The 19763-nt window shown below is 31.8% G+C and overlaps 2 protein-coding genes and 1 long non-coding RNA gene across 3 annotated transcripts; 1 reads left to right on the plus strand and 2 right to left on the minus strand.

Annotated features, from left to right (window-relative positions):
* Positions 1–483: 483 nt before the first annotated feature.
* LOC101244459 (uncharacterized) lies at positions 484–3224 on the minus strand. The gene is made up of 2 exons (XR_183317.5): positions 2349–3224; positions 484–1129 (listed from the first exon to the last, which is right to left on the minus strand). It is a non-coding gene; the product is annotated as an uncharacterized lncRNA (long non-coding RNA).
* On the plus strand, positions 3224–6398 carry LOC101267491 (uncharacterized). The gene is made up of 4 exons (XM_019211470.3): positions 3224–4160; positions 4528–5077; positions 5185–5795; positions 5896–6398. The coding sequence occupies exons 2-4, from the start codon at positions 4942–4944 to the stop codon at positions 6334–6336; spliced, it is 1188 nt and encodes a 395-aa protein (XP_019067015.2). The 5' UTR covers positions 3224–4160; positions 4528–4941; the 3' UTR covers positions 6337–6398.
* A 1006-nt stretch (positions 6399–7404) lies between these two features.
* Positions 7405–11297, minus strand: LOC138340212 (uncharacterized). The gene is made up of 9 exons (XM_069291910.1): positions 10575–11297; positions 10181–10480; positions 9856–9951; positions 9716–9787; positions 9573–9596; positions 8772–9250; positions 8553–8688; positions 7709–8289; positions 7405–7633 (listed from the first exon to the last, which is right to left on the minus strand). The coding sequence occupies exons 1-9, from the start codon at positions 11295–11297 to the stop codon at positions 7405–7407; spliced, it is 2640 nt and encodes an 879-aa protein (XP_069148011.1).
* Positions 11298–19763: the final 8466 nt, after the last annotated feature.

Raw genomic sequence — 19763 nt, forward strand, 5'->3', positions numbered from 1 at the left:
GTCAAATTATTTTAGTTAGAACTTAATTATTCCCCAGTAGAGTCGCCATTTCTATTTTACGGAAATATATAAGTGAAGTAAAAAATGACTAAGTTTCAAAAAATTGATTAATCTCATGATTTAACAGAAATCGACTTTCCAAATTAACAGAGTCGCCACTTGATTTTTTGTAAAAATCAAGAAAAACTTAAAATTGTTTTTTCAATAGATTTAAACAGATAAAAATCAATTGAAAAAAGGGTTCAAAATTTAATGTACAGTCTGAGAAGGTGTTAGGCCCTCAGAATACCTGATAATTTGCAATTGACTAAAAGACATTTTGAAAAGTTTCAAATTTTGATTAATTACAGGAAATTTATTTTTATTATTATTTACATACTATTATCTAATTTGATTTTATCTGTTTTAATTATTTTTTCTCTAATCATTTTGCTAAGGTGAAATAACTAGAGGAAATCATTCTTAAGGTAATGAATTCAAGTATTAAATAATATAAGACCAATTAAAAGATTATATATATATATATATACACACACGTTAAATTTTGGACATATAAAGTAAAGAAAAATAGCTATCACCGGGAATTATTAAATTAAAACCGAAATTCAATAACGCTAGTCAATTAATATACTAAAAATATATAGAGAGAAAGTAGTTAAACTTGGACTTTGGCCCATGTTTTCCTTCATTTTTTTTTGCTGTTCTCTTTTGGGTCTTGGCCCATTTCTCACAAAATTCTGCAGGGAAATCAAATGGGCTTTGGCCCCATTTCTTTTTTAAAAATATGGTATAGACTTAATGTAAACCGCTGTATATGACGCGTATCCAGTATATTTTGAACCTTCTGAAACCTGGATTGTATCTAATTTTGTATGCTGTATTTTCTGATCTGCATTTCCACATTTGCACCTGTTTTGGTAATTCCAGCTGTATGCCAGTGTATATAGCTGGTATATCAACGTGTTTTAGGCTTTTTTGGGGGCTGGAAAATTGATTTCCAGCAATATATTGCTGTCTTCAGCCTTTCCAGCTACCTCCTAAAGTTGCCAAGATAGCTGAATCGATGGGAAAAATTGAGCTTTCCCAGCTCAATTAACGGATGCAAGAGGAAACAAGGATTCCCGAGGGACTTTGTCAATGCCATAAAAGAAAGGCAAAACATTAACTAGAGGAAAATGACATGGAACAAAATAAACGAATTAACGAAAGAAAACATACAAGGATAAGGTAAGAATTATTCAAACACTCGCAAAACCAAACAAGGAGTTTCCCGAATAAGTCACATATGTATTTATGGATAACACAGTAGTCATGGCAAAGTCTACTCCAAACATACAATAACTTCTAAAAATCAAAAGCATGATAAACATTTTCCTTAAGAGCAAAAATAAGAATTCTGAATGAAGATATTTAATCAAGATAACAGTGAGCAATCAACTAGATAATTTCTTTTGAACATTTATCTCAAATGCACCTATTTGAAATCCTTTCCTAGATAGAAAAAAACAATTTTCATTTATGAACCCCTTTATACTCGGACCAAAACTAGGCAGCAAAAGGTATCACAAGACCAAGCATATATTAATGACATGATTAACAGAGAGCAGACGGAGGAAAAAGCCTGCTTCTCATAATAGCAGACGCAAAAACCGGTACGTAAACGCGATAGGAGACCCGAAAATAAAACCATAGTGAAACCAAAAAAGTACTATCAACTCAGGGATGGAAGACGGGACAAAAAGAGACACTACCTAAAGAACTTTCATGCTAAACTAATACCTTGTTGGATAGAAAGGTATTATATCATTTCAAATCAAGAGAGCTTGAGACAAACTTAAGCAAACAAAACAATGATCAGTCGTACAAAGATACATTAATTAACAACAAACTCTTCGAATTCATGGCAAAACATTAAACTATCTAGGATGAATGGATGAGTTACGAGAAGTCTAATCACCAAACACTGAACGAGTGCTATGATATCATACTACAAAATGACCTGAAGACGAACGAGTCATATGAATGTGAACTAAACTAATATATGCTTAAGATTATACGACGGAATAACTTTCTTGGCGCTTAAGGACCTTATGGAGAGTACAACAACCATGGACTTGCTGAAACCTCAAAAATGTAGGCTCAGACGAACACCAAGCCATCCTCGAAAACAGAAAAAAACAAGAAAAAGAAAAAAAACGATAGTAATAGATTATCAGACCAAACTTTACCCCCTAATTCGCAAGCAGCAACGAGTCAAACAAAAATTTCATTCAGTCATGTAAGATACTTCACGCTATCATGAACAACACAGTGAAAACAAGGGATGCTTGAAAAGAGACGGACGTTACCTTTATAGGGGCAGCCCAACTGGGACGGCAACGATTTACGGAGTACTTCACCACAAACTCCGAACCCTGGGAGTTTCTACGAGTCCTAGCAATCTTCAGACAACGAAACAAGAACAATTCCAAGGAGTATTTTAATGCGGCTTACGTAGTTCTTCGCCAAAAATTTCCCAACTCACAAAAACCTCTCTGGTATTTTCTTCTCAAAATATCCCCCCACCCCCATTAATAGAGAAGAAAGTCAGTTTTATATAGGTCGAAATTTGGGGGGAGATGAGGAAAAATCCAAAGAACAATGGGTCCATTCAAAATTTGAACCCCAAAAACTTTCACAATTAAGGGGAGACACTCTTTTTCTGAGCCTTCAAACTATTTCGAAAGGGCAAAGGACGAATGGACGCCCTCGATCAATCTTCTGTCCTAGAGACGCTACGTGGATCAATCTTGAGCTGCCAAGGACGGAGACGCAGGTCTGCTACAGCAGTAGCTTTGTCGCGCTGCATCAGACTGCTGGAGAGGTAGAAGACGACGAAGAACAACTGTCCTTAGCTTGCCTTTCCATGTATTTCGACGGAAAAGGGAATCGCTTAGAGCCGTTGCTGATTCTTCCGTGAACTTCCCTTCGCGTGAGGTGGATTGGAGCGCGTACAGGAGTTCGGTGGCTACTCACGCGTCCTTGTCTTTTAATTTCACTTTAACAGTGTAAGCATCGTTGGATTGTGATGTTGGGCCTCTTCGTAAGGGAAAGGAAAGATTTGGGCCGGGTTTAAGGGGAATTAGGTGGTGGGCCTGGTGGGATCGGGAATTAAATTAGGAAAATTATATAAATCACAGTGTAAAACATAAATTACCTCCTATCCCTACTCTTTTTAAATTTACAAAAAATCCCTTATTTTCAATAAGTTTCTGATACATAATAAAACACTTAGATACATTATATTGTATTCCATTTTATCAGTTTGTTGAGTAATTTTAGGGATACGTTTGTTGAGTAATTAGTGGGGTTAAAAACAGAAATTTGAATTAATGCCTATTTTTTATGTGCCACGGTTATTATCCTTAAATAAAGGCATTAACTTGTGACTTTTAATAGCAGTTATATTCCCTTAAAATTTGCCATTAGTCATCTTCTCTTCTATTATGCAGTAACGAAATTTTTTATTTTCATTAGTGACTATCTTCCATTTTTTTTGGCAGAAAGCATATTCAAATTTTCGTTGAATGTAATTTTGTATCCGGTTTCGTAATGATTATTACGATATTGCTAAGGCATTCAGGAATATGGGAGAGTGAGGTTAAATACAATCAATACAAAAGTGATGGGATAGTGGTTGGAGAAAATATTTCATATATGAATTTAATCTCAGCAATTGCTACTGAATTAAATATTGATGAATTGAAAAAAAATATTATTATCCGATATATTGTAGTGGGTAATTCTTCTCCGATGATAATTAGGAATGATATGGGTGTGAAGCTGTTTATAGAAATAAAGAAGCAAGAGGTTGGATTCAGTATGTATCCGCTTTGCATTGATACAAATGAAAAAAGTACAGAGGAGTTACAAGGTTTTGATTCAAGTAGTGGTGCAATTATGTGTATTGAAGGTGGACAAAGAGACGCTAATGCTCTAAACGTTGTTGAATCAAACATTGGTGATTCTTGTTACATATCCGAGATGGAGAAAGAAAATTATATATCGGATACAAATATATCAAATGTGGAGACGAAACAATTGTACAAGGATAAAGCAACTCTTGTGGCTGTAATGATGAAATACAAAATTAAAACTAGCTTCAATTTTAGAGTCAAACGGTCAGATACAAAAAGTTATATAAGTATTTCATATTTGATTTTTCTTTACACACTTTAGATAATGATATTTTTGGATAAATTTGGATTATTTACATGGTTAGTATATCACTTGGTGTTGGATAATTAAAAATTTATTTTGTATAAGTCAAAGATGGAATTATAATTGTGAATATTTAATTTATTTTGTATTCGTTTCACCGGAAGATAACGAAACTTGAATACATGGGATCAGAAAAGGTGTACACATATCAATGTTATGGACGTGTCTGTGAACGTGTGTAAATATCAAAAATTTTGTATCAAATATTAAAGTTTGAAGTATGCATTTTTTCTACTAACTAACAAATTTATATTGGTATAATTGCAGCTATGTTTTAGAGTGTTATTCGGAGAATTGTTGTTGGAAATTAAAGGCGTCTGTTAGGAAAAACACTGATATATTCAAAGTAAGATACTTCAACAGTGAGCATACATGTCCATTAAGGGATAGGGTATTAAGTAAAGTACAAGCTACTGTTGGATTTATTGGTGCTTTTACAGCTCCAAAATTGGTAAATGATAAACGAAAACATACTCCAAATGATATAATTGATGATGTTAGGGAAATGTATGGTGTTGAGATTTCTTACCAGCAAGCATGGCGTGCTAAAGAACGTGCACTAGAGTTGATAAGGGGCAATCCTGCAGATGCATATAAAAATATGCCAAGATACATACATATGTTGGAAACGGTGTATCCAAATTCTTATATACGGATGCACAAATCAGAAAAAATGAATTTATGTATCTATTCATTGCTTTAAGGCCTTTGATGAGAGGGTTTGAGTTCTGTAGGCCTGTTGTTGTTGTTGATGGTTCACATCTTAGTGGAGCTTACAAAGGGACGTTTGTATCCGCAAGTACTCTTGATGGGGCAGGTATGTCATGTTGCTGCATAATTATAATTTTTTTTAAAATGATAATAATAACATTGTTTCAACATTATGTATCAAGTACATTAATATTGTGTGTTGACTATGTTAAGGTTGCATATTACCATTAGCTTACGGGATCGTCGATACGGAAAATGATTGTTCATGGACATGGTTCTTCACACAGTTCAAAAATGCATTTGGTGAGAGAGAAAAAATGTGTGTTGTTTCTGATAGAAACGAAAGCATAATTAAGAGTGTTAGTATAGTTTATCCAAATGTTCCACATTTTGCATGCATATGGCACTTGTGGAAAAATGTTTGTACATACTACAAGAGAAGTAAAAACACTCTAAGTAATCTGTTTTATTCGATGGCTAAGGCTTATCGGAAAAAGGATTTTGAAAAATTGATGGCTAAAGTGGAAAAAGTAGATGGCAGAGTTAAAAAGTATCTTGAAGAGGCTGGCTATGAAAGGTGGTCTAGATCTCATGCAACCGTGAATAGGGGTAGAATGATGACATCTAACATTGCGGAATGTATCAATGGTTGTCTTGTTGATGCACGACAATTACCTGTTTTGGACTTTTTGGAAGAAGCCAGAATTCTATTTGGTTCTTGGAACTGCAAAAATAGAGAAATAGCATCTTATACAAAGGAAACATTAGGGAGGAAATTTGAAGAGATATTGATTATAAATGCGTCCAAATGTTCGAAAATGAAGGTATTTATTCATATATCAAATATTATATATCTTGCTTCAATATTTTAAGATTTTTTTTGTATCAAAAAATCCAACAGTAACTTTTTAAAAACTATTGCAGGTTGTTGCATCTTCAGAATTCATTTTTTCAGTTTATGAAGGTGGTATAAGATACATCGTTTGCCTTGAGAGAAAGAAATGTTCTTGTGGTAGATTTCAGCATGATGAAATACCTTGTGCGCATGCAATGGCTGTTTTGAAGAAGAAGAATATCAAAGATGTACACCCATACTGTTCTGATTACTATAAACCTGATGCATTAGCAAACACCTATGCAGTTCCAATGGAACCAATGCCGGACAAAAGTGATTGGATAGTTCCGGAAAGTGTTTTGGAAGAAGTTGTATTGCCACCAAGATACAAAAAAATGTCTGGTAGACCAAGAAAAAAAAGAAAGAAAAATGCAGATGAAAAGCTAAGCGGAAACACAAATTGTTGTGGACGATGTGGACAAGAAGGTTACAATAGAAGAACATGTACTTTCTTTCCAAAAGATTCATAATGATTATGTTTCAGGAGTTCCTTAAATAAATGTAATGGTGTAGCATTTGGTTCCACTGTTACAAAGAGATTCTGATTCAATAAATTTCTTTGATCATTTCGCAATGTGTTCTCTAATTTAATTTAGTAATATAGTATCATGTGTGTAGATACTTAAAAAAATTTCATATTTTGAAGGCAAATAATTGTTCGTAATATATATAAATCATAGTACTGAATATATCTTATGTGTACAAAAGATATTAATTTTTTTTTTAAAAAAAATAGTGTGTATCAAGTTTAATAACTAGTATCACTGTTTGTGATATTATATATTTTGATTTTTCATGTATCATATACATAATTTAATTACGTATCTGAATTTTCTTTTTTTGTATCATACAATTCTTTATTTTTTGTTAAACTCTATTTAAATTTGACATTATATTTAATGTATCAAATACTTTATTTTATAATCCTTATTCAAACTTACTTTAATCAATATTAATTGCGGAAATTTCAACCAAATTATTTTTAGTTCTAATTTAATTTAATTTAGTAATATAGTATCATGTGTGTAGATACTTAAAAAAAAATATTTTGAAGGGAAATTAATTGTTCGTAATATATATAAATCATAGTACTGAATATATCTTATTTGTACAAAAGATATTATTTAAAAAAAAAAAACTGGCGTGTATCAAGTGTAATAACTAGTATCACTGTTTGTGATATTATATATTTTGATAAATCATGTATCATATACATAATTTAATTACGTACATAATTTTTTTTTGTATCATACAATATATTTACGTATATATAATAAGTGTTTTTTTATGACAATAATTACATTAGTGTAATTATTATTATAGTTTTGATACAATAATGACATTAATGTCTAACTAACAGTATACATAATTCCTGAATTCATAACGGTGATAAAAAAAATTAAAGTAATAGAATAAACCAATTTAAAAATCAAAACACTTTCATAATTTAACAATATGTGTTGTTATGTTAATAAATACTTCAAACATCTTGTTTAACTCCAAAAAAAAATATTAAAAATTCAAACATTGAAAACTAACTAGCCTACATTAACAATTTCATCTTCAGATGATGGGTTTAATACATTGTTCATTCTTGGAGGGTCATCACTGTTGCTAACATATCCAGCATTCATCTTGTCGAGACCATACTTCAATAAAAGTATCGCATATCTTTTGCGAAGATAGCTACTCTCAAAACTATTACATGACATATTGATTTTGTCACTCAAAAATTCTACATATACAGCTACAAACAGTCCGCAATCACTACAAAAACAGTAAGATTAATTATAAGGATGAATTAGATACAAAAAATAAAATAAAACAATAAACAATACTCACAGGCTATCACTTTTTTGTTGCATGTTGTCTTGAGCAAACTCCACATTAAACGAATGTTGTGGACCCAAAAGTTCTCCAGTTTTCATGTCTTTATATGCATCCAATGCTGCCCAATCTGTTCGCTCCTTTTTTTCAAAGAAGCCACTATCATGAAGGTAGTTTGGAAGGATTTGAGACAACTTCTTGATGTCTGTAAAATGAACTCTCTTCCTTGATCCCGAAGTTGAGTCATACACCCTTATAAGCCTTTCTTTTAGAACCACAACAGCCAACACCCAATGGAAATTTTCATCACAGTTTACAGGAATGTAAACCTCATCTACTAAATGCCATGGTAAAGCAGCAGGAATAGAAAAACCATTAATGATGTTAATGATAGACCTTTCATGAACTGATACGGCAGCAGCACGATTCATGTGTTCTTGTGTGCTAATTGTATCATCTGCATGACTGTTATAATACCTTGAATATGCTTTGTTTATATGAGACTTAAACAAGCAATTGACTGTAGTATATCTATACTGATCCATGCTTCTTTGTTTGGACTTCTTGCGGAGATAGTAAAAGATTACATCTATATGCTGCAAAATAAGAGAAAACATAATACATGGTAAAATGTATTTGATTAGTGAAAAACATATGCAGGAACTAATTTGATACCCTAACTGATAAATATATTTTAAATAATCAAATTAATACTTAATATTAATAACAATCATATTAATAACAACATGATACAAAAAAGTGTAATAGTATTTGATACTTATTATTAACTAGATATAATATAGTAAGTTTTGAAGTGATACCTAAAAATCAAAATTCGACAAAATAATGTATATGATACCTCATCAGTCCAACATCTATTCGGCTGTGACATAGTATAAAACCAGTTCTTGTCCATAGGGAATGCGACAACAAAATCAATATAATCAACACCAAATGAAGCAGACTTTGCTCTGTATTTGTCCTCGGATTGTTTCCTACACACATATATAATTTTTAGAAACAAATTAAAATAATGTTATACGACACATAATTAGCAAGACATATTATAATAACTTACTTGTTCGCATGTGATTTTAAGAGACCTTTTTCAATCCATTGCGAGAACTCGTCCATCATACCTAATGGCAATTGTTCAAGAATACCACAACCTTCAAATGGATAGAGTGGGAGAACATCATCATCTATTTTTGCCTTGCCTTTATCGTTGGATCCAAAATCTGTCAAATATGGAGACCGTAAAATTCTTGCAGGCATCCTGTGTCGTGGTGCTGGAGTTTCAGTATCAGGAGGAAGTGAAGATTTCTTTACGGGTAGTTGGGTGGGTAGTTGGCTATCAGATAACCAAAAAGCACTCTCATTTTGTTCCACATGACTAATCAAACATAGTGGTTGGACATTGTTTTCCACTTCTGTAGATGTATCAACAGAAAACATACTTGTAGTGTGCTCTATGTTGTGCTGAAGTGTATCAACATCATGTTCATCCGCATTTAAAATCTTTGTGTCTGAGTGAGAGGCTTCACCAGTTGTATAATCCTAATAAATATTTTGTTAGACTAAATTCGAACACAAACAAAAAAATTAATGTATACTGATTCATAATATTTGTACTTATATTTTCATTATTAAGAGAAACTTTTTCAATCAAAAGATGACTAAGCTGTGGTGAGTGTATAACCTCTACGACATCCTCCATCTGTTATTCCTTTGAACAATCCATGTGATTAGGTGAAACAGATTGTTGGTCCACTTTATCTGTCTGTACAATACCAAAACATAATACATAATTCTATTAAATTAAAAGGCAGAAAATAAAAAGATGAATAAAAGAAATTGTTTTTAAGTGTCATATACAAACTTTTCCGATATTGATATCATTAACCTGTTCATCAGCATCAACAGCAGATCCACCAATATCTTGATCAACATTATGTTTTTGTTCAAAAAAATAAAATCGATAAGTGCCAATGAAAATGAAACAAAAAAAAAGAAAAAGAATACCTTTTCAGTTTCATTAACCTGTTCATCAGCATCAGCAGCAGATCCACCAATATCTTGATCAACATTATTTTTCTGTTCAAAAAAATAAAATCGATAAGTGCCAATGAAAATGAAACAAAAAAAAAAAAGAAAAATAATACCTTTTCAGTTTTGTTGTCTTTCTCGCCAACAACTTTCATCAACTCAGAATGATTTTTTTTAATCAACTCCACAAGACAACCAACTTGTTGGTCAACCTATATGCAAATTACACAATTTATAAAGAATTCGTAAACAATAACAATAATTATAAAACATATAAGATAATCACAAAAAAATATATGATTGTAATACTAACATAACTCTTCAAGTATTGCTTCAGTCCCTCTAATTGTGAATTTTCAAAAATTACTTTTCGAAAATCTGAATTTACGGGAACATTAGATACATGTCAGCTTGAGAAGGTGGTAAATCTGGAGTGTAAACATTCTGAGTTGGTTGCTTTTCTGCTGTTGTTGATTTGGAAACCTTTGTTTTATGTGGATGTACAACTTTTCTTCTCTTCGGTGGTGGGGTAGATCCTGTGCCAGAGACTCGTGTTGATCTCCTTAACAATTGATCCGGTGGTTCAGATGAAAAGTCTTCAAATCCAGGAACCTCTTGTGGCTTCCCAACATCAATATTAACATTTGATGTACCAGGTTCATCATGAGTTACCTGACTGGGTTGAGGTAATTGCAGTGCTGTACATTCCTCTCCAGTTGGCTGAATATTTGTACAGTTATGCTGAAAAATAACAAAATATTGAATCATTGTTAGAACGAACAAAAAATGTATCGATAAGTACCAAAAAAATACTAAACAATTATATATTAATTACCTCAGTGAAAACGTTTTCCATAAACATCTCAAATTTGGGCTTCTCAGCCACAACTTTCCAATTGCAAATTCTTGGAATAAGATTTTGTTCTTTGACTGCAATCTCATTATCCAAGTGAGAAGCACATTCATATATCCATACATTAAGTGCATATGGCATACCATTTAATCGATACATTTTTTTCTCTGATTTAAACTCTTGTCTAAGTGAATTCATTAAACTTCTGAAAGCACGTTGACCCCACGGGTACTGCCGATAAGTGCCATCTTCAACCATTAAAAGATCTTCAATTGGAATTGAAGCAGTTCCAAGTTGAGATAATACAAAAGAGTGGATGAAAAACATGATAGCCATCTGAAGTTGATCATCAATATCATCCCAACCACCCAACATAAATCGATCTACCAGACGTTGTTTATTTACACTGTTATTAGGCCCCGGAAAATACCTCTGAACTAGCCTACTTCTTTTCGAATCTGGATATGTAAAATTCTTAATATTTCCAATGCATTTCAATCCAGTAATAACTGCAAATTCTTTCATGGTAAAGGTTAAGATATTTCCTTTAGCATGACGAATGTGAAGCTCCTCAGCTAGATTATCTTGCTCCACCTCTAAAAGGAGTAAACACTTTGTGATCTGACCTTGGTAATTACATTTAGGAATATTCAAATATGAACCAAAAATACTATTCCTAAATAATTCTATACCCTCAACCCCCATTGATTCCTCTAAGTCTCTTAATATGTTTGAATTGTAAGTACAACCAAACTTAAGAGAGTGTTTGGGAATTTGTTTTACCACATAATTCATATTCTGCGATTGAAAAAAGTGATATTGAAATTTAATATAACATACAAGCTTAATATGATACATAAAATGCAAAAATAAAATTGATACATAATTCTAAAAACGTATCGTAAGTCAGCCAAAATGATACCTAACAGACACTTTATAGCCTAACATGATACAAAAAATTCAAATTCGTATTTGATACATAAGTGTAACTACAATTATAAGGCTGTCTACTTGATACTAACATGATATAAGTTTGTCTACTTGATACTAACATGATACAAAAAAGGCAAATTAGTATTTGATACATAAGTGTAACTAAAATTATAAGTCTGTCTACTTGATACTAACATGATATAATTCTGTCTACTTGATATTAACACGATACAAAAAAGGCAAATTCGTATTTGATACATAAGTGTAACTACAATTATAAGTCTATATACTTGATACTAACATGATACAAAAATTGCAAAGTCATACTTGATAAATAAGTTTAGCTACAATTATAAGTTTGTCTAATTGATACTAACATGATACAAAAAATGCAAAGTTATATTTGATACAAAAAAAAAAGAAGCAAATTCGTACTTGATACATAATTGTAACTACAATTATAATTCTGTCTACTTGATACTAAATGATACAAAAAATTCAAAGTTATACTTGATACATAAATATAACTACAATTATGTATCTGTTTGTATTTTCTGAATCAGATAAATAATCTAAAAAATATAATAGATTCAGGAAATTAAAATTATATTCTTATGAAATATCTATTAAGCATAAACCCCAAAAGGAGGTGACAACCAAGATGATGGGCAACTGGGTATGATTTACATAATTTTTTTTTGAATTTCAACTTATTTATAAAAACTACAAATATGAGTCTGTTAACATTTTCTGAATCAGATAACTACTGTAAAAAATAAAATTGATACAGGAAATTAAAATTATATTCTTATTAAAGATCTATTAAGCATAAACCCCAAAAGGAGGTGACAACCAAGAGGATGGGCAACTGGGTTTTGATTTACATAATTTTTTTTTGAATTTCAACTTATTTATACATTAGTAATACTTAATAAACAACATGTACAAAAAAAAAGTATTTTCTGAATCAGATAAATAATCTAAAAATAATTTTTTCTAATAACACAAAAATACATTGCATGTGACAAAAAAAAATTAAAAAAAAAATCGAAATACGTACCGGTGGCAATGGAGGTCTGGATATGGCCATTGCAAGCTTTCTACCCCTCTTCTTGGGTGTCTTTGCATGTGCCTCTTTTTGTGTTTTATGATTCTCCGAACTTTGGTTATCCATTGTTAGAAAAAAAATGGCGGACAGAGATGGCGGACAGATTAGACGCCGGCGTACGGACGGGGGCGGACAGATTAGACGACGGCGTACGGACAGTGTCGGACAGATTAGACGACGGCGTACGGACGAAGATCACAACTTTGATTTTCAAAGGAGGAACATGGCTGACAGCTTATAGGAAGGCGGACAGACGGAATCAAAGGCGGACGGACGGAGAAAATGGCGGACAACTTAGATGAAGGCGGACGGACGGAAGGAATCAAAGGGAGACTGCCGACGGACGGAGAAAATGGCGGACAACTTAGATGAAGGCGGACGGACGGAAGGAATGGCTGAGAAAAATGGCTGACAACTAAGAGGAAGATGAACAGTTTAGTAATTAATTAGTGGGAGTGGTGAAAAGGTTTCTTTATTTTGGGAAAATAAAGAGTAAAATGAGGGATATAATTTAATTGGTTAGGATTAATTATGGGAGTCGTGTATGGGTATTTTATTTGGGAAAAATAAAGAGTATAATTAGGGGTAAGATTTAATTGGTTTGTATTAATTAGGATTCTAATTTATTTATGTATCTGTTAGATTAAATTTATTAAAAAATAGGGATTTTAGTAATTTTTTAAAAAAGAAGGGAAATATGGAGAATATGTAAACTTAAGTTGTATATTCATGTAATTATTCCTTAAATTAGTGGGGGCTGCTGACTTAGGCAGACGTGGGCCTGGAAATAGATTATAAAATAGGCCCAATTTAGAATCCTAGATGGGTTTAAAGTGAGGTAAGGATAGAGTTTAGAGTTTAAGCATAATGAGTTGAGTTAACAAATTCGATTAAACTCAATAAGACGAATTAATATTAATTAGTTTACAAACTTCTTAATCTTAAAGAAATAAAATAATCAAATCAGAAGTTCAAAATTATAACCATAATTTAAACAAAGCTAATTTAATAAAGTAATCACTAAAATTAAAAATTTTGAGATGATTTTCGAAATGTTCATAAAATATATACCAATTATATAAAACATATATATAAAAGCTATAAAAACGGTAAAATTAATCAAGAATAACTTTAAAACTATTTTTAACTTTATAAAAACTAGTTATTTCAAATCATTTAGAATTAAAAAACTCGTCGATTAATTATTATCGGGGAGGGTCAAAATTGGGTGTCAACAAGTACTTTTTTTTGAGTAATTCATCTTATATTGAACTATTTATTTCTATATGAATGGAATTGTTATTTTCCACCTTTTTATCTCTTGTTTGTCATTAATTGAAAACATAAATAGAATAAAAATGGTGGACAAGATTGAAATAGAAAAAAAATAGAAGAGATAGGAGGCAAGGAGTGGGGGTGGGAGGAGAAGAGTGTAGAGAGTAGACACCTAACCTTTTTTATTTTTTATTTACTCTAAAATTCAAAACCAAGTCAATCACGTGAGCTTATATATTAAGTAATTTTAAATTATTTAACGGAAAAGAGCTTAAATGCCCTTATACTATGAGATTTGGTAAAATATTGTCCTCCATCCACTTTATGAGTATGTTTAGTTAGACATTAAGATATTTTTGAGACAATTGACGACAGTGGTATTTGGGGTCCAAAGGTGAATGAAGGATAGTTTTGTACCAATTCAAATAGTTGAGGAGCATTTTAGACCCTTATAAGTTGCACTACATATAAAGTTTGTACCGATATGAGCCCAATTGGTACTTTTTTTGTTTCAATTTATATAACATAAATGTAATTTTGAGTTGATCAATTTTTTTTGTTTGTTTATAAATATTCGAAAATTTGGAGCATGCTAATACTTTTTATGTCATTTTCGAATATATAACAAACTAAAAAAGTAAGACAAATAAATTAAAATAACTAGATTATGTGCGGAATCAGTTTTCTAAAAAAAGCAAGACAAATTTATTCTCCTAACATTACATTATCACTTTGGTATCAGTTTTCTAATAAAGGAAGAATTGAATATTCATATAAAATTTTCAATGATATAGAGGATTCATCTTCCTTTATTATACAAGGAAGCAAATATATATTCTGTGAGTTTAAGTGAACTCATTGTTTTCAGCTCGAAATATTTATTCGTATGCATAAATTGTAAAAATTGAACACATATAACAATATCACACTCTGCATATGATTAGTTTCAAGAACCAACATAGGATCCTAGTTTGTATGTTTAAGTATTACACTTGCGAAAGATTAAGTAGTTGGCAGGCATCTCTTTGATATTTATTACCATATATGTAAGTCTAATTTTTCAGCACAACATTGAAACAACTCCTTCATGATGTCTTTCCCTAACTGTTGCTAAAATAATTGGAATCAAATTAAGTCATTATATAAAATAATTTACCAAAGTAATACATTTTTCTAAAATTTTACAAAACTAGTATAAACGTATTTCACGGTAACGTTTTAGGATATATTTTATTTTTTAAAAACTAACGGCATTAGGTTGATATACGTTACTATAAGTAACATTTTACTTTCAAAACGTTACTGTCAGTAACATATATCAATCTGACGCCATCAACTTTTTTTAAAAAAAATCTATCCTAAAACGTTATTGTGGAATACGTTTATACTAGTTTTGTAAAATTTAAAAAAACATATTATTTTGGTGAATGACTTTATATAATGGCTTAGTTTGGTTAAAACCTCAAAATAATTGCTATGTTACGACTCATATAGATAAGATTTATACTTTGCTTATTTGATTTATACTTTGTTTCCACTGGTTGAATGATATTTTGAACTTCAAGACATATGTTTTCCCCCATAGAGCACCAAAAATTTGCTATACGAAATGGACTACTATCAAGGTTTATTATCCCCATATCGTGATCCTTCTCAATCAACTTGGTATTTATATGTTTGGAAATACATTCAAAAGGATTACCTTTTTGAATACCACAACGCCATCCATTTGACCATAGGATAACAACACCATATGTTATGGATCATAAGAACTGTTGTAACACCTCAAAAATCAGACTTAGAAAATGTAGCAGAAAAACTCTAGAACCAGTGAACTACGACGGGGTTTACAAACCATGAGAGAGACAACGATCCATTTACCTACCCGTGGACACAGCACCCTTCCAGCAAAGGTGGAAAACGGATCCCTTCATTGGTCGTGGACCACCTCACGGGTTGTACCGGTGCTAGTGGGAGCCAGACAAAGTCCACTAAGCCCATACGTCAAACCATAGGACCTTTCACGGGTCGTGGACCTGATGATGGACCGTGGTGACGCCCGTGAAAGCTCTCCTTAGGACCAATAGCTACTGTACCATGACCAGCTTGACGGTTCGGGATCCCTTTGATGGTCTATCAGAGGGGCCATGGTCAGTTGCGTCTTTCCCTTATGCGTTGGACCCTAAACTACGTCGATTTACCCCTAAACTACGTGGTTTTGGTCAGTTTTATCCCAATGACTTAATTAGAACTTACTCTAATAAATTATTCACCTAAATTCATCGATCTTAGAGCAAAATAGAGGGAAATAGTCAAGCATCACTTCATGAACATGCAACAAGGTTTTCCTCAGTTCCAGCCCAAAATCAAAAGATTTCTCTGTGATTTCTTCACAAGATATGTGAGATTTTGCTACTCGCTTTCTTTTATCCGTTGGGTCCCTAAAGTTCAGTCAAATTCTTGATTCCCTAAATTATTTTTAGACCTATGATTTCTAGAACTTCAGATTATCGTTATGTTTTAGCTATTAGATTAATCCTAATCACAATAATACGTTTTGTAACAATGTTGCTAAATCCTTGCATGAAATTCAGAATCCTAATTGTGTAGATTCGTTTAGTTCATGAATTACACTTTCTAGGTCAATTTGTACAGCTGTAGATGCATCAATTTACAAATGTTTCATTATCAGTACTTAATGTTTCATTTTCATTTAGCATGTTAGAATCTTGAGCTATCTTGTTATTTTAGTTATTTTGTGTTTTATACATTCTATTGGGAGTAGGCTTAATGAGTTGGACTAGGGTTAGTCACCCTCATAATCCCACAACTACTTAGTGATCGTGCTAGTCATGCCTCTATACCCTTGGCAAGGCATATTGGATCCTCATGATGGGAAGTATATATCAGACTCCACATTTATCTCATGTGGTTTAGTGGCTTCCATATTCAAACACTAGAGTATTAACCAAGTAATTAGTTACATTTCAATATTCAGTTTTAGTAAGTTATAAACATGGTCATTAAATATACTCAGTTCATATTCAACATGTTTAGCATATTTATCATGTTCAGATTATATCATTACTTTAACGCTTTGTTTAGTTATATGTTTTATTCAGCATTATTCTATCATGCATTCTCAGGCACTGATGCATACTCTATGATACATCTTTTTGTAATATCAGTTAAGGTCCTCAACATTCAAATCACCCATAGATCGGTTCCTGGTCTTCAGTTTAGTAGCTTCACTTTAGAGTCCTCATATTTTGAGGACAATACACATGTTTCTATATGTAGTGTTTTAATTTTAATTTTCAGTTTTTGCTAGAGTTAGCTAGGGCATGTCCAAGCCTCTCTAGTCGGTCAGAGACTTAGTTCAGTCAAAGACAGATTCAGCTTTAGTACTATTTGAATTTTATTTCACTATCTTAAACTCTTCTCAGTTATATATACAAATAGTATTAGGTATTCCCCATCATTTAAGTTTATCGCATGTCTTAAGCTTCTGCACAAAATTATCTTATTTCAGTTATCTTAGTATATGCTTATGATATGCCAGCAGGGTTAGCTTGGCGTCACTCATGATCCTAGATCCCGTGTCCACGTCTTGAGGGTAGCCTTGGGGTGTGAAAACCGTAGTAATAATTTACTATTTGAATCTAAAAACTGGTTGTATAAACACAAATAGGTCGTGTGAGTGTATAACATTCAACATTTTGCTTAACCCACATAAAAATGATTTCTGATTCAGTTGGTAAGTTGTATACTCTTAGGTATAAACTAGCGTCTACAAATCCATTATCATAGATGATTGTGTCCTTGACAAAAACTGCAATAATTTTGAAAGAATAAAGCTAATGGGCTGATTGGGAAAGTTGAGGAAAAGTGGAAAAGCGTCAGCAGATAAAGGGAACATTTGGAATGAAATCTTGATTTGAGTTTGCAAATTTGCACCGCTAAAGCACTGCTGACTGTCTCAATTGTTGGCATAGCAAAACAAGTTGAACTTGGCACATTAATCAAGATTTCATTCCTAATTTCTACTATTATGATGAAAGTTATCATTGTAGAAACATATAATAGTACGACCTCTAAAAAAATATACTATGTACTACTTACTTTCTCGCAAAAAAAAAGAAAGCTAGAACATAATAAAATGAAATACCAACTGAAAGTTTATAATTTTTGCAATATTTTTCTCTAACTTTATTGAGTTTTATCACTATCTCGAAGTGTTACTACGAATATGTTTTACTATATGCATTGAATAAGCAATAAAGAAATTAAATATGACCCTCAACTAAAGTAGCACTAGTTTTTCTGGTAATAAATGTCTGTTGTTTATGATGACTTGGGTTATCGCGGAATTAGATAAAAAAAGACTTGTCACTTGTAACGTGACATAAGTAAGTGTTCGAAAGAACGTAGTAAGAAAAAGTAACAACAAATACCATATGATAAGGAAGCAAATAAAGAACCGTTATTAATAAAAAAAAATCATGTGCATAATCTTTATAATATTGGAGTAAACAAAGTAACTTTCAAATTATAGAAGTCAGGAACAATATTTTTTATTTGAACTATCTTATAGTAATTTACAACTCCCCAGACACAATGACTTTCATTAATATAGCAATATATCCATGAAAAGATTATTTAAAAAAATGAAATAGATTTTATCATCTAAACGGGAACAAAAGCTTTTTCACCTGTCATATATCTTTATTTTACAAAAATCATGAGATTCAAACAATTACTGATAGCGAAACAACACATTGGATCAAACAACCTAAGCTCTTGAACTTGATAAGTGAATTCCTATTGTAAAAGAGGGAAAGATTTTATTATAATTCTTTGAACTTCCTCTGTTCATATATGGGTTTTCCATCAGAATCAATTTTCTGAATTTCTTCATTTAATTCTTATATTGTTGTACGTTTAGCTTGAAGTTTCTTCAAGTCATTGTATTGACATTTTGAAATTATTTTCACTTGTATTGTGAAGTTAAATGTCTGCAACTAATTATGGCATGTCCTAAGCATACACCTTGGACGTGACCGATACTCGAGAACCATTCTCTAACGAATTCTTGACTTGACTAACTACTAAATGGAATACTTAACTCAAGAAATAAGGAGGTTTACATGAAAATTTTAACTCATAAATCTCAACTACACTCATCTCAAATGTCTGAAAGTACTCAATATTATAAATATAATAGTTTGTAAAATATCTCATAAAAAAGGAAATATTGAGATACTCCTCAACTCTAAATATCTATGACGACTCTAATACTAGGATAGATGTCAGGACAAGATCCACGACAACTCAACAATAACTAGAAAATAAATATGAAATCCTCCAGAATTCAAGGAGGCTCACCAAAGCTATGTGAAGCCCAAAGTGATCTCAATAAAGTGTGAGTTGATAATCTCAGACACCTAAATATGCATCATAAAAAGATGCAGGTCGAATAACATCAGTACATTGAATGTACAACTATGTAATAGATTCGAAGCGAATCAACCGAACGAAAGGACTACAATAGATAAATATATAGTAAAGTTGAATGTAAAGAAATAAAAGAGTTAAATCATTTAAAATATTACAAAACTTACTCATCTCTAAACTCAATATAATAGGTGATAAATTAAGATACACTGTAACCCTATTGAAAAATTCTCTAACCGAAGACCATCACTATGATCTACATGATGATATAACGTCTTGTCCACACTGTCAGATCTTTCTTATACCATGTCGGGTATAGAACCTCTTTACTAGGTGAATAGACTATGTATAAGGATTCATCTAAAGTTTATGATCCTAAATCCATATAGGGAAAACATGGT

This window comes from Solanum lycopersicum, chromosome 12 (genome assembly GCF_036512215.1).
Source record: "Solanum lycopersicum chromosome 12, SLM_r2.1".
NCBI lineage: Eukaryota > Viridiplantae > Streptophyta > Magnoliopsida > Solanales > Solanaceae > Solanum > Solanum lycopersicum.

Excerpts from the sequence above, each read along its gene's own strand:
- LOC138340212 (XM_069291910.1), bottom strand. The coding sequence starts at position 11,297 with ATGGGGGTTGAGGGTATAGAATTATTTAGGAATAGTATTTTTGGTTCA. Across the intron at positions 9,952-10,180 it reads AAAAGCAACCAACTCAGAAT|GTTGACCAACAAGTTGGTTG; the intron begins GTTTACACTCCA and ends ATTTGCATATAG. Across the intron at positions 9,788-9,855 it reads AAGACAACAAAACTGAAAAG|AAAAATAATGTTGATCAAGA; the intron begins GTATTATTTTTC and ends TTTTTTGAACAG.
- LOC101267491 (XM_019211470.3), top strand. The coding sequence starts at position 4,942 with ATGTATCTATTCATTGCTTTAAGGCCTTTGATGAGAGGGTTTGAGTTC. Across the intron at positions 5,078-5,184 it reads AAGTACTCTTGATGGGGCAG|GTTGCATATTACCATTAGCT; the intron begins GTATGTCATGTT and ends GACTATGTTAAG. Across the intron at positions 5,796-5,895 it reads CCAAATGTTCGAAAATGAAG|GTTGTTGCATCTTCAGAATT; the intron begins GTATTTATTCAT and ends AAACTATTGCAG.